This window comes from Protopterus annectens, chromosome 1.part0 (genome assembly GCF_019279795.1).
Source record: "Protopterus annectens isolate FY-2018-M chromosome 1.part0, PAN1.0, whole genome shotgun sequence".
In the NCBI taxonomy this organism is placed as follows: Eukaryota; Metazoa; Chordata; order Ceratodontiformes; family Protopteridae; genus Protopterus; species Protopterus annectens.
This window is the reverse complement of record NC_056725.1, coordinates 172685221-172701407: the sequence shown is the minus strand read 5'-3', so window position 1 is coordinate 172701407 and position 16187 is coordinate 172685221. Positions and strand designations below refer to the sequence as shown.

Sequence of the window (16187 nt, the reverse complement as noted above, 5' to 3'; positions counted from 1 at the left end):
TGAACTATTTCAAGAAGTACGAAAACATATGCTCAATTGTATAATTAGTGATATAAATAACTCTGAATATGTGCAGCTTACAGTACAAATATCACTGACTGTTTTCTTCAACAACATCTAAGGTTTCACCCAATGTCATGCAACAATTTGCAAGTCACTTGGTTTTTGAAATAGTACATACATATGGAAATATTGTTTATTTTCATAATCTCTAACAAGCAACTAACAATATCTCAGGTATAGTGTGATGTAAATGGACGTTGACAATGAATTCCCCTGTCTCCCACCTTGGCATATCACACCATACCCCTCAGTAACATCCAGGGCTCTCAGTTATGAAAATATGAACACAAATATGAAAATATGAATAATAAGTTATAAATAGTGATTAATTTCTGTACTTCAGCATATCCTAAATTAACAATGTTAATGTAATTTTGTTAATAACTTTTTGCACTTTCTAATACTGCCTATTATTAGCTGGTAAGTTGCTTAGTTAAAGAAGCCAGGCCCAAAAATGTCTGGATGCCATAAGGAGCTTTGTGCGTGAACTGGAACTATACAAAACATGTTTTAGGTTTGAATGCATTACAAGGAATTGCATACTTTAACTATCCTGAATATTTAACCATTTTGCTCTTTTTATTTCTCATGCAGTGGCTGACCTTTTGTACTGGAAGGACCTGAAAACATCGGCGATTGTGTTAACTGGGCTTATGCTGGTGCTGCTCTCCCTCTCCCAGTTCAGCGTGATCACTGTGGTTTCTTATGTGACGTTGTTAGTGCTCTGTGCCACTGTCAGTCTCAGGGTGTACAAAAAAATACTGCAAGCCCTTCATAAGTCAGATGGGGCAAACCCTTTCCAGTAAGTATGGGGTTCTATTCCTGCTTAGTTCGTATTAACTACAAAGCAGACTATTGTGCCATCACTTTTTGCTGTAAATGACTCATCAAACTGATCTTTGTTGATTTATTACATAATGTTCATTTATATAAAAGTGGTTTCATTATAGAGAGAAGTTTGGGAAACTGTTGTTTTGTGTTTGAAAAGGAAAAAACAGACCTTTGCTCTATAGGAGCAGTGACAAGGATTCTTTGACAGTGAATAACATAAAATCTGTATATCAAACTCTATAAATTCAGACTAATAGTAATTTGTTAATTATGAATACATAAAGTGAATTAGAAGTTAATGAGCTACTGTAATGTGTAAATATCAGTCTCTATGACTCTTGTTTCACACTGTCTCTTTCTGTATATTTTTAAATAATTTCTTAACCAGGTAAGTTAAGTGGTCTGTTTGTTCCTTCTCAGCCATGACCAGGGCAACAAGGAAAGAGGTAAATGACACATATATAGACAGTTTAGGGGAACCAGTTAACCAGCACTTTTGGGAGGTATGAGAAAACCCAAGTAAATCTGTATACATATGAAGAAAACATACAAATGTTACACATCCAGGGGCTGAAGGTGAGTCTTGAACCTTAAGACTAAAAGACATAGATCTTAGTCAATGATCCACTGTGTTGCCCTTACTTACATAATTTTTTTTTTGCAGTTAATTTTGGAGGAGAACCAATTAATTTTTATGCCACATTTTTATTACCTGTGAAACAAACATCTTAACCACTGGCCCACTATGCTGCCCTTATATGCTTGTTTAGATGACTTGTTTTTCTACATTTAACTTTGAAGAGACAACAATTACTTTTTTGTGCCAGATTTTGCTGTTTTATATAACACATTTGCCTTTTTCTGATATAATTCTTAATTTTACATACTTCGAAGCAGTAATAATGACTATGTACACTTGCATTGGATACATAAATAACCATGCAGAGATATACAAATACTGATATAAACACAAGAATGTACAATTGCAGTTAACCACCTTTCTCTATTTCATTCTGCCAGTTTGTGCTTAGACTGGACCCTCACTTTTAGGTTTAGTACAGAACGCCATATAAAGAAGTAAGGAAAAGAGGAGAAAAGTCCAGGATATCAGTGTGGGCTGAGGTTATGAGGTGCTGACAAGCTATGCTTGTAAATCTGGATTCAGTTCAACATTGTCTGGTGGCAGATTCAGTAGCCCTTGGATCATGCTTTAAAAAAAGATAGCTGAGCTATGACTTCTGTGTCTTTGCTTTTGTTGGCTGAGAAGGTCTGTCTGTGCAACAGTGACCCCTTTCCAGTGGGGGAGTGGGGAAAAACACTGACAAAAAAAGAATTACAGTTATGGTACAGAAAAGCAAATTGAACTACGTGAAATAAACAGTTTACAACTCAATTGTCATGTTGAGTAATTCTGTGCAGTAGCACAAAAAGGTCATCAAACATCACAAACAGATTGACGAATTTTATGTATAATATTATTAAAAAATAGTTTCTATACCAAATAGCAGGTTGTATAATAAAAAAAATAGGTAGGTGAAGTAGGAGGGTGTTTATTAGGTACTGGTGGTGTAGGAACAAAGACCGTTATTCATAGTTGCTTGTGCAAATGCAGTAGGAGTATTCCTGATGCTTATGAATGACTGTAACAAAGGCCTTGTGGGCTATTTCAAGCATAGCTAACCCACTTGCAAAGGTGAAAATTAAACCCTGTACCTTCTGTCTGTGAGGTACACACCATAACCATCATTCCAACCCCAACACGAGTTTAGTCACTCATGCCTTAGTTTGTTTCAACAGGTCTGACTAGGTTCATCTGGCTGGTAATGCTGCTTTTCCAATAGCCTAGATGAAGTCAATGTTTTATCTAAACTTTTATCCTTTTGTTTTGATTTTTTTTCATTCTAATATGAGCAAATTTCATTTGCTGAGAGTAAGTTTATGTTGGCACTGTTACTTTTTGAAGAGTTGTGCAAGTGTTTTTGTATGTGTTGCATATGAATGTGTTATTACATTGAAGTGAATGAGAAGTGTGGTTTGCGTAGCTTTCTTTTTTACACTGACATGAGTGGAAAATGTGGCCCTTATAGTATTGTAGTGCATTTTGTTTGGGGGTTGTTTTAGGTGAGTTAGAATGTTTTGGAGTTATGTATGTGTTTGTGCTTTGTTCTTGTAATGCACAAAATTTTACTTTAGCTTTTTAGCAAATGGTGTAAACATGAGAAGCTTAAAGACATTTTACTGATATGCAAGAGTGTAGTTAAAGTTGTGCTGACAAACCAAGAGCATGGATGAATGTTGTGCAGCTAAACAAAAATAACTAAACAATGTGCAAATGTCAAATGCATGTTTTTATAATACCCTTTATTTGGGTTCTACTTTTAAGAGCTTTCTGTATGTCTATCTGTCGATCTATATATTTTTGTTTACATGTATATATGTGCCTGTATAATATATATATATATATATATATATATATATATATATATATATATATATATACACACATACACACACACACACACACACACACACACACACACACACACACACACACACACACACACACACACACACACACGGGTCACCTACAAAAGATCAAACTTCCAAAAGGCCTACTTTCATATGGCTGAGACCATATGATTGACTTTTGGAAGTTTGAACGTTCTGAACGGACAGCTCCCTATAGCACAGAACTGGAAAATTTCCAATTTCCGTACTGTAGTGCGATCTTGGAGTTGGTATATTTAAATAGCAGGGGGTGTGGGGTGCAGGGGGGCTTGCTCACCTGTTAGCAACATGTAGGTATTTTTTTTTTACATGTTCAAAATTTTAAAAGTCGAACATATAGTCTCGGCCATATAGGTTTCGGCTTTTTGAAATTTCAATCATGTATAGTAGACCCATATATATATATATATATATATATATATATATATATATATATATATATATATATATATATATATATATATATATATATATATATATATATATACATATATATATATATATATATATGTAAGTACAAAACAGGGATAGACCCAAAAAACTGTTTTGGTAAATGCTTTCATCTAAAACTTTACAGGACTTCTTTCGACTCATTCTAGGAATAAGTAATGTCTTACTTTTATAAAATTTTAAAAAGTTACATGCAGCCAGTGCACTAATAGAAGTATATTTCTAATAAATTTTGTATATAAATGGATATGCTCAGGTTTGTTAAAAAATAGTAACAAATAAAGCACCAAAACACTTCCTATGTAATATCTTAGCCTCTGCCTTTTTTGTGAGTGTGCATGTTTATTTTACAAAGTGTATGGTCACATTTTGGGCTTGGTTTAATTTTGCTGCATGTTTATAGGTATCCATCCATTTGTCTGTCTTTATATATACACTGATATCTCTCTCTCTCTCTCCATATATATATATATATATATATATATATATATATATATATCTACATCCTTATAGTCACTTCCTCATGTTGGAATATACAATAAATAAATATTCCTTCATACCCAGGGTGTTATAAGGCACAAGCATGAGAATTTGGCAGTTTCTGTTCAACACACAAACTCACACCATATGACATTGCACAAAAGAAATGGCATATTGTTATTATAGAGACATTTTGTGCAGGAAAATCTTATTTTAGGTGTGCATTGAACATATTGTAAACTTTCCTGTTAGCTATTACGATTGCTTTCCATGATGTACTTCTTTTTCATGTAATTAATGTTGCTTATGCTTAAGTAAATATTTTGATATGTATAAATACTGTCTTTTATCTATTTGCATTAGTGTTCTTCTCAGATCTTGGCTGATAAAGATATACATAAAATGAAGGCAGGGCACTAGGTCATTAAATAGTGGCCAACGTCATACAATATATAACTCTGAAATTTAATCATTGGTTACTAAGTTTCTGATATATATTACAGTGCAAAATTCACAATGGTCAGTTTTATGAAACTAATAACTTAGGTGAACTCAGAAGCTATTTTCCTAAAACAACTGACAGTACAGTAAAGAAATGTCAGACAGAAATACCTTGAAGCAGAAGTTACTATCAAGGAAATGTGTGCATGCAGCCAAATATATGGAGGATGAGCTAAGCTTATCACTTACTAATTACTCTACTCAGTAGATTATATGGTTGAATATACATCACAGATTTGGAATACTAACCTAATCAATATGTAGTAAATATTACTTTCAACTATCTTTGGTTAATGCCTTCCTTTTCTTTGACTGTTTGTTCCAGAGAATACCTGGATATGGATATGTTTGTATCCAAAGAGCAACTTCAGAAGTATGTAGAGACGATCATCCTCTACTTCGCCTCCCTAGTCAAGGAGCTCCGTCGCCTCATCTTAGTTGAAGATCTGGTTGATTCAATAAAGGTAGGACCACGAAGTTCAGCTGTTTGCTGCCTTTGCTTTTATCGAGGCAACTAAACCATTTTGCTTTTATTCTAACACAGAAGATTTGTTCTGGTAGTGACCCATAGGCAATGGCCTAATTACTGATCATTCATTCCCACCTTAAATGTAGACCCTACCTTCATTCCAGGTCTGCCCCTAACTTTTACCCTTTGATGATGGACTAGTTCTCACACTCAGTCTACTGTAATAGCTTCAGTATATACACACTTCCCTTTGCACATAAATAAATGAGTCTGCCAGAGATAGTCCTTATTAGTGTGACATTGCCAGCTACAGTTTCTGCAATCACTGGTAGGGAAGAGCAGTGCGGTTACTAGCCCCTTCACTCACACCAGAGTAGGATAGCTGTTCTGTGGTTATGTTGCTACTCCTTTCTACAAGCTCTCAGCTTCCAGAATTTCTATTTGAATCGACAGTCTTGAAGCCTGCATCACTGGCCAGCCGTAATCTAAGATTTGTTTTCTGTTCCCTAGCCCTCTTGCTTCATACTTTCCAGTCTTTTACTGCACTGCCCCCATCAATCTGTAGGTTTACCAGCCCCTCCTTTCACCCCCCAGACTAACACAGATTGTTTTGGGCTGGATTCAGAGTGGAACTTAAGGGTTCCCTGGAGGGGGTCTCACCAGCAATTTATAGGTTCATAGGTTCATAGGTTTATACTAGGCTATCTGCCCCAAGGCATTTATAAGCCTAGCCCAAATTTTTGTGGCTTACGCTACCCCTTATATGAAAAAATACTGTGCCCATTAGTTTGTTGTGCCTCTGTCCAGCAGTGACACAGAGATGATTCCCGGGGTAAACCTACGATCTCCCATCCACAGGTCTAGATTTCTCTTGAACAGAGCCAGCGAGGTGCTCTGCCTCACATGGACCAGGATTTTATTCCACAGCATTGGGAGTCTGAGTGATAAATCTATCCCTCCAGCACGTCCTATTTATATCCGTGCTAAGGTTTAAGTCGTTTGCTCTAGTGGTTTTGGTGGATTTGGATTTTTTGAGGTGGAGCATGTCCATTAATTCCGGGTTGGACATGGCCTTGTATGTCAGGCACATGTCACCTCTGAGAAGACGGTATGCGACTGAATAGAGCTGGAGTTTCTTCAATCTGGCAGCATATGACAGATTTTGGAGTCCCTTTATCCTTTTGGTGAGGAACTTTTGGGGTCTCTCCAATTGCTGCAGATGTCGGGTGAGATACATCCCAAATGGGGCATTGTACTCGATCATTGGTCTGATAAGTGAAGAGTACAGGGAACAATAACCTCACTAGATCTGGATGTGAATCCCTTCATGATCAGGTGGGCAATGTAGAAGGTCTTTCTAACCACTTTAGCAATGTGAGTGTCAAAAGAAAGGCCACTGTCAACCTGGGTCCCCAGGTCCCTGATAACCTCTTCTGTGCTTAGTGGATTGCCACCTATATAGTAGCTTGGGGTTACCTTGTTTTTCCCGAAGGGTATGACTATACATTTTTGGCGTTTAACTTCAGGCCATGGCTCTGGCACCAGCTATCTGTTTCCGTGAGTCCCTTCTGAAGGATATCCGTGTCTGATGCACTTTCCACTATGGAGCCGAGTTTGCAGTAGTGTGCAAACTTTGACAGGCAAAGTCCTCCTATGTTGGCGTGTACTTGTGAGAAGTAGATGCCAAACAATAGGGGGCCAAGGACCGAGCCCTGTGGGACACCACTTGTGACCGGCTTGGAGTCTGACACAGCGCCAGCAACTCTAACCCTTTGGGTTCTGTCCTTAAGCCAGTTTGCAACCCATCTTGTGACATATGGGTTTACATTTAAGCTGGTAAGTTTTTCTACAATACCCGAGTGGGGTATTGTGTCGAAAGCCTTTGCAAGGTCAAGGTAGGCTGTATGGACTGCCTTTCCCTCATCAATGGCCTTGGTGACTGTTTCAAGAAGTCGACCAAGTTCAAAAGGCATGATCTTCCCTTGACAAAGCCAAACTGGGTCGGGTCCAATGTCTGCAAGTCCCTATATCTTTATTTATGAGCTCCATTATGATCCTCTCCATAGCTTTGCAGACTAGACTTGTTAAGCTTATGGGCGGTAATTACCAGGGTCCGTGAGGCGCCGCCTTTGTGGAGTGGGACAACAGTTGCCGTCGCCACTCCTTGGGCACGTATCCTGTGGTAAGGCTGAGATTAAACAGCTGCCTTATGTGCGGGTTTAATTCCTCATTTAGCTCGTGTAGCACACAGCCGGGGACACCATCCGGTCCCATTGATGCTGTGTTTTTAGCTTTAGAGAGAGCAGCTTTCACCTGCGCATTTGAGATGTCCGGGAGGCTACACTCGGCTGGGATAGTTATCTCTCCTTTAGGGGAGAGGGGTGAAGTTTGCACTGAACCTGTCTGCCAGTATGTTGGCAATGTCTGTGGGTTCAGTGATTTTTGTATCATTTTGGACTAATTCTGAGCATATCTGGGAGTTTCCACCCAGGTTCCTAACATAGCTGAAAAAGGCCTTATGATTGTCCTTTGAATCCATGGCAATTTTTCTCTCAAAATTGGCCTTAGTTGATTTTATGAGTGCTCGTATTTTTTACTAATAATGATCAGGGGTGACTTCCCTTTTATGGATTTTGTTCTATCATGTAATAGCTTTCTCCTCTTATTGTAAAGTTTGTTAATGGCTGGGGTCCACCAGACTGGACGTTTGCCCTTTGTGGAAAGAGTCTTGGTTTTATTTGGGATTGCCTGATCCATGCAGTCCTGGAGGTGTTCATAGAAGGCATTTGTAAGGGCTTCCGCAGCTTGGGTTGTGGTTTCCACTGGCTCAGGGGCCTTGAAGGATACCACACCAGTCTTGAGTAGTGTGAAGTTTGCTTTAGAGAAGTTCTTCACTATGGTCTTTTTTGTTTGCGGTGGGGGCGGGATGTGGATTTCCAGTGAGATTAGTTTATGATCAGATCTCACCAATGAGGGATATACTTCCGGTGTGGAGCATTTTGTCCCCATGTTTGTGACAATGAGATCTAGTATATTTTCTCCTCTCGTGGGAACAGTGACTAGCTGTTCCATGGCATTTGAATTTATGAACTCCGGGAACCGTTGGGCTAGAAAGTTAGGGCTTGAGTAATGTTCCCAGTCTATATTCGGTAGTTGAAGTCACCCAATATGATGGTGTTTGGAGATACATTTATACCCTCCAGTGTCTTCAGGAAGGCTGTGTGGGGTTCCTGAGTTTGAGAGGGTGGCCTGTAGCATGCTACAATTTGTAGAGCAGTTTTGCCTATGGTTAGTTGCACCTGGATGGTTTCCGAGCTTTGTGCGTTGCCACCAACCTGGAGGTGTGGGTATCCTTTATGAATATGGATACACCCCTCCTTTTATGGTGTGGTCCGGGTTTTGGGGCGGAACGCATGATATGAGGTAAAACCTAATAGTGCCGGGTGCTCTCAGGAGCCTTGAACCAGGTTTCAGTTACAGCACAGACATCGATGTTCTCCATACTGAGAAGGGCCTCGAGTGCGTGCATTTTGAGATTTAGACTTCTGGCATTGAGCAGCATTACCCTCAGTTTCTTCCCATTTTTGTTTTCTAGGGTGGTAGGTTTAGAATTTGAGCCTTGCCTAAAAAGGCACTATGGGGTGGCAAGAGCCTTAGCCAATATCCGGAATCCCAGGGTGACAGGTGCAAGCCGTCCCTTGCAGCAGCGTGGCTTGTCAAGCATGTCATCCCAGGCAGACAGACACTGGATCCCCTTTGAATGACACCAGACATTAAGCCAATTGTTAAAGCTGATCATCTTGTCTCTATATTGTGGCATCATTCTTGGTGAAGGAAGGATACTGCTCAGGGTTAGGGTCATACCTGCCTGGGCTACATAATCAGAGAGCTCCTCTATGTCTCTTTTCATGTAGTCCAGGGAGGTACGTCTCAGGTCGTTCACACCAGCATGGACAATGACTGTGTCATATTTGTACTTGCCGTGGAGTGACCGTGGAGGGATTTTTATGTTATGACCTGCCATCTTGTCTATCCCCCCTTCCATTACACTAATCAGAGAATAGTCCAAGGCCTGCTCCCCTCTTTATCGACCATGTCTCCCCTCAGGGAGCACCGAGATGAATGTTCCTGTCTCCCTTCGGAATAGGCACCCCCCGTACCATCCCATCAGTACCTCAGGCACCAGAGCTGCTAATTGAACCTGGGTCACCTGAGACATAGGAAGGGCTTTAACTTTCCATGCTACGGCACTGGCTAAGATTTCTTGAATATTTTACATATAATTAAGGCTAGATAATTGGTTGTGTGTGTACCAACTTTAAGATTCTTTGAACTTTCTTCTTGTATAAGGCTGGTATAGCAGGCCAAGTGTAATTACTTTTTATGAAAATATTTGTGACACAATAAGTCACAATTTGTTCTTTGTACACTTAAGATAATTATCATTACAGGACATCTAAAGTAATTTATTTATCTCCAGATCTCCTTTTTTATTTTTGGCGACCCTTGCTCTACAACATTATTTGAAGTAAAGCCAGTTTATCCCAGAATAATAACCTACTGATTGTTGCCTCACTGTTATATTAAGCCTAATTATTTTTTATTGCACGTGGTAGGAAAGAAGATGCAAGTCTTTGTCTTATGAATGAAATATGCACTGTGTTCAATGGATCTGCAAAATTTATGACATCCTGGATTATGGTTTTGTAAAATATGAGGGGTGTGTTTATGACATGATAGCTTTCAACAATTGATTTGTGACAGGGCACCAAAATGCTTTTTACATATTTTCAGAGCACATCATGTACATTCTTACTTTTGTGCTTTTTTCTTAAGGTGAAAAGCCCATCTTCTCTTTTTATGATGAATATGATTAATTTAGAGGAATTTATTGGTTAAAACCTGCTCTCCATTGTATAAAATGTATTTCTTTTTATAATTAAAAAAATCACGATATAGATACCTTTCAAAATCTTAAGGAAATGTTTAGTACATTTGTCACATCATACATGTATTTTGCTTACAGTCTTGCGTAAGTTTATGAAAATAAACATTTTATGAAATGGTTATGGCAATTTATTTTGCTGAACAGTCTTTATTATTTTTGGTAAATATATCAGGATTTAATGAAACAGATGTTGTCATTGTTATCTCTGACATTCTGTCATGTGTTGTACCATTTCTTTCCCAGTAAATCTTTTTTTCAGAGTGGTGTTTATATACAGAACAAAAAAAAACATTGCTTACAGACAGCCTTAATAATATATTATGCCAGATTCTGTTTGTCTTCACTGAAACATTATTCCCATGTTTAGTTTTCCATCATAGTCTATAAATGTAGTTTTATTAAGTTAAACATTTTTAATAACAGTAAAAGTCAAACCTCTCAGCTGTCCCTATTTTGGAGGAACATCCCTATTTTCAGGTCTAATTTGCCCCTGTCCAGAATGTCCCAATTTTCAGTACTGATTTACCCCTTCACACAATTTTTTAAATCCCCCTTGTCATATGTGATTTTTGAAGCTGTCTAGTACATGGAAAACCATACTCTATTTATTTATTTATTTAGTTTTACAATTGGTTAACTGGAGTGGAGCGGGGATCCAGTACATGACCAGCATACTAGCAGCAGCAATCATTTAAAGAAAAGGGACACACATCTTACTTCCCCTCTCTTTAGAAGCAAAAAGAAATGACCTTGTGTGGTAGAATTTTGAAGTACAGTTCATTAAAGTCTACTAGTTTTACACTATCTGTTTGATAACATACCTATATTTGTACATTATTTTTCTCACTGTTTTTTTAACATGTTTGAGTGGTACCCCACATTCCTGCAGGAAGAGGAAAGAGTTACGTGCTATTTAGTAGTCATATCTTATGCTAATAAGGTGTCCAGATTTTTGGCTGGAAGAACCTTCTTTTCCAGGGCCATTGAACCTATTTTCAATGTCTGCAGGTTGAGAGGTATGGTGAAAGTACAAGTGCCCTGATATCAAGGTTACCCTGTAAAGAAAGGGATAGAAAGGATGCTAACATTTTAGTTCTCCCTGCTCCAAAATAACCCCTGTTCAATTATTTTAGCAGGCTTCATTTAAAGCATTAAGAATCACTGTAATTGGCCTCTACTAAATTTCTGGAAAGACTTGTATCATGCAGCTTATTACTGTATAATTTTATCAAAATACCTGCACATGGGCTTTGTATTTTTAACACCTTCATATACTTAAGAATTATTTGGGAAAATAACAGATTCCCAAGCTAGAGGATTCTCATTTTTAGCTGGCGATGAGTCATACAAACAGCAGAGGTCACTAGTAATGCATCAATTAAATAACCTAATTTAAGACAATATCTACAAATGACATAATACTAAATAATTCAATACTATTCTAAAAATATATACAGTGAGTTAATACTCCTGATGCCCCAAAGTATATCATAAGCTCTGTTCTTATCATCTTATTTTTGTACAGCCCAAAGATGTCCTTTACACGTTGTCCTGTCATTCATCTTCTCTGTGTTATCAGGTAGATTAGTAGTGCAAGCTGTTAAAGGCAGATTCGGTACCAACTGTACCTCCTCTTGTGCATAGGGTCTCATTGGCATGGATGTTGAGTGTACACCTTGTACAAAAACAATAACTGCAGTACACTTATCTTTTAATACTCACTTTTTGTAAGAATGGTTCAAGGAGACAAATACACAATTCATACTCATAGTTACACATTTAGGGCAAGTCTGTGTATTATTATCCTTTCATTTCAAATTATTTCTTAGTTTTTCAGAGTGTGTAGCTGTTTGGATTTCCTGTTCTAGTCCCATCTAGCTGGGCAGAGTTCTGAATTTTCTTTCCTTTTCATTCTCGGGATGTGTACACTTCTGTCTGACTCATTGCATGACCTCCCACACTGGGCAAGGAAACTAGTGTTAGTCCATGCCCTGCTTAGCTTGAAATCACCTAAGTGATCACAATTTGAAAAGCAGAACAACACAAGTATACAACTGTAGGCAAATATACACTTGTTCAACTCACAGAAAAATCTACTTGCTGGATGGTGAAGCTATCCAGACATAAGTGGAATGAATGGATGGTAATATGCACCCATTGCAGAAGATTGCATCACAGATTATCTAATCTGATAAGTGCATGTTATAAATAACTTGCAAGGATCACTGAAGTGGATAACTGTTGGAAGAATTCCAAGCATTAGAAAAATGTAGATGTATCTGAGATGTTGCTGGAAAGATGGAGAATGAGGGAAACCAAAAAGTAAGGGATCTTATGACTGGGTTTTGACAAAAGGTAAGCCAAAAGAGGGCCACTTCCTTTAATCCCATCTCTAAAAGTTATATTTGGTGAAAGTGTGAGCTGGTAGCCAAGTGGATGTGGTACAGAAGCCTGTAATGCAGATATTTTGAAGCAAGCACTGGAAGCAGCAATATGTTTGTCTGAAATGACATTCACATTAGCATTGCCAAGTGGGGCATCAGTTACCTGGCAACAAGAGAGAATGTAGTTAACCATCTATTTGGGAATGATTTCCTTAATCTCTGCATTCTCATCATGGCCCTCTATACCTGAAGCAAAAAGGAAACATATTAGTTCTGTCTTCCTGAATTCACTTAAGATTTAGGTAAACTTGAGTGGTGATGTGTATCCAAGGTTAGACAGGCTCTCTCTGAGTTAAATTCTGCCCTGTGAAGGAAACAGGGTGATTAAGAACAGTTTTGAAATTTTTTTTTTAAAGAAAATGTAGATTAGTCATATGGAAAATTTGATACTTGTAAATGACCAAATAGTATTCCTTAAAAAAAATCAGAGATCTGCATCTTAGAGATCCTATACTCAGAGGTGATGGCCACCAAAAAAGGTGATCTGCTCACTTCAAATGAAGGACTGGCCAGCCTGCAAGTCATAGTTTCCAACCCAAGGAGTAGAAGGTTTCTTCCAAATTTGCCAAAAATGCAGAACCCCTTAAGGAACTTCTTAATGACACAGTGCCTTGCAAAGTGTTTTGCCTCCACAATGCTGTGAATGCAGAGATGCCTGAACCATTTATCTTGAATGTGGAATAAATGAGACCCAGAAAATACTGATGTCTGAGATAAGCCAGGGCCACCTCAAAACTAAGCAGACTAACTGATATCGGTAATGGTGGATACCTTTTTGCCTGAACAGAGAATGCCTGGCACATAGCAGAATTTATCTGTTAAGTGGGGACTTACTGGTGTATTTAGACTCCTAATGGAAGATTTAGCAGAAGAAAGGGATTTAAAGAAGCAGCAGGTCCCCAAGCTGGAGCCAGATCTGATTCCAGCTTAAAGAGACTTCCTTAGCTTAAACTACATTGTTTTTTTTTCATGGCCAGAAAACTGAGATCCTTAAATCACACTATGGCCTGTATGGGCCACCAAGTGTGACTTGTTCTTTTGTCTTTGAATTTCATAGTAAAATACAAAATCAAAAAGAATGATAAAAACTATGCTGGAATCTTCCTTTCTGTGGGAAAGAGAATGCCTCCACCATCAACTCCTTCCCTTCACCCTGCTAACCTGTGCACAACAAGAGGGAGGTGTCATTCTAACGTTTAGTGAACATAATACTTCTGAGTAAATTTGACCACCCAGGACTAAACTGTCAGCTCCTGCAGAGGGCTGGAGCTACAGGGACTCTACCAGCATATAATGCAAATGGCTTTCAGGGTGATGCTCCATGATCTGGCACACTGTCAAACATACATAATGTCGCTTGTCCGGTCAGGATAAAACAGACAAGCGATTGTGGGCTCAGTTCAAACAACTTTATTACACACAAACACCTCAGGAATGAGGCTTTGTAACTTAAACTTAAATAAACTTATAAACAGACTGACTACCACACACATACATGCTAACACTTTGACTGTTCTCTCAAAATGGTACTGCTGCCTACACGTGCTCACTATTTATATGCATGTGCTTACACTTGGAAATGCTTCTTAATGTTATATACACACCCTCTGTTCTACATCCTCCCTCTTTGAGAAATAGATCATATACTAAATAACAGTATTCAATGACATGAAATTTACAGAAATGATCTTTTGACATACAATTATACAGAACTAATTCTTTGACATTCAGTCATACAAAAATAGGCACATATAAAACTATCATGTCCAGGTTGCTGTGTATTTTACACTAGGTCTAGAAATATGACCTGATCATGTAGCATAAAAATCAGAATTGGATCTAGCAACGGGGACCGTCTTCAAGGAATGTTCAACTTTGGGGACATCTGGGACATCATCAGTAATGGGAATGGATACTGAGACGTTGTTCGGTATGAACATTGTCAGGGTTGCTCTGAGATCTAGAGTCTGTATCACAGGTACAATGCTACAATGTTGTTTCTTATACAGGAAGAAGATGTCTGCAGTTTCTCCTGTATTCTATAACCTCAGATTCAACTAAGTAGTATCTCAGCTTGACACATATACCCCTCACTTGACCAATTCGATTAAACCATTTTGCCGTTTGCATCCTCACTGTCTCTCCTTCTTTCAACAGATGAAGAAATCATTTTTATTATAGCTAAACGTCTAAAAGGAACACTTTTTATAAAGTTGGGCTTTGATTGCTCTGTTGTTTTTAGCATTAGGCACCAACAAACTAGATCTGATAGGCAAGGTTATTCGGGTTTGCCTAGGTAGAAGTGCCTGAGCAGGTGAGCCAAGAAGGTTGTCAAGGGGTATATTTCTGAGATTAAACAAATTCAAGAAGATATCTGTATTGTCATGCTTTAACCTCTCTAGTAATTGCTTTGCACTCTGTACTGCACGTTCAGCAATGCTGTTTGACTGTGGGTATTCTGGAGTGCTAGTAACATGGATAAAGTCCCACTCTGCAAATTTTTGAAATAATTGACTGGTATATTGGGTACCGTTGTCAGAAGTAACTTTGTGTGGACTACCATGGACTGAGAAATGACATTTCATCTTAGTAGTAAAAGGACTGGACATTAGGTTAGGTATCAAACTGATCTCAAACCAATTCAAATAAATGTCTAGCAACACTAAGTAATGCTGATTGTTCCACTCAAATATGTTAGTGGCTACTGTTAACCATGGTAGTTCAGGAATCCGGTTTAGCTGAAGTGGATCTTTTTGCAAATACAGTTTAGTACTGTTGCATACTGAACAAGGTGAAAGCACTTTATCAATGTCCTTTGATAGAGAAGGCCAAAATACTAGTCCTCTTGCCCTTCTTTTGGTAGAATCGGAACCTGGGTAGCCACTGTGCAAAATCTGAATGTATTCATGTTGTAAGGAAGTAGGAACAGTAACCTATGGACCTTTGAGAATGATACCATCTTCCATCAGCATCTCATCTCTGTATGGAAAGTAAAGTTGTACTTCTGGTGGTACACAAGATTGCTTTGACAGCCATCCAGCATTGATGAAGTGGTTGAGCTTTTGCAAAATTGGATCATTTTTTTGTATGATCTATCAGCTCATCAAGTCTCATAGAAGAAAAAATATGCATTTCCATGACATCAATGTCAAAACTTTCTGCATCAAGCTGTTCTGTAATATTTCTGGGCAAACTGGATAAGGTATCAGCCAGATAAAGAAGTTTGCCTTTTGTTTAGACCATTTTGAAATTGTACTTTTGTAATCCGAGCATCATTCTTTGTAGTCTTGCTGGAGCTGTATGCATAGGCTTCTTTAAAATAGTGACCAGAGGATGATGATCAGTTTCTGTTTAGATAGCTCGGCCATAGTTATAATCATGGAACTTTGAACATGCGAACAGAATTGCCAAAAGATTCTTCTCAATTTGAGCATACTGTATCTCAGTTTGGGTAAGAGTTCTAGATGCATAGGCAACAGGTCTGCCTTCTTGA

General features: G+C 38.3%; 1 protein-coding gene across 1 annotated transcript in view; it reads left to right on the top strand.

The window, feature by feature from the left end:
* Positions 1-16187, top strand: part of LOC122795996 — a 928531-nt gene that overhangs the window by 778370 nt on the left and 133974 nt on the right. The window contains exons 8-9 of the mRNA XM_044064748.1: positions 658-865; positions 5159-5297. Of these exons, the coding sequence (XP_043920683.1) occupies positions 658-865; positions 5159-5297 (347 nt within the window). The remainder of the gene's footprint in view (positions 1-657; positions 866-5158; positions 5298-16187) is intronic.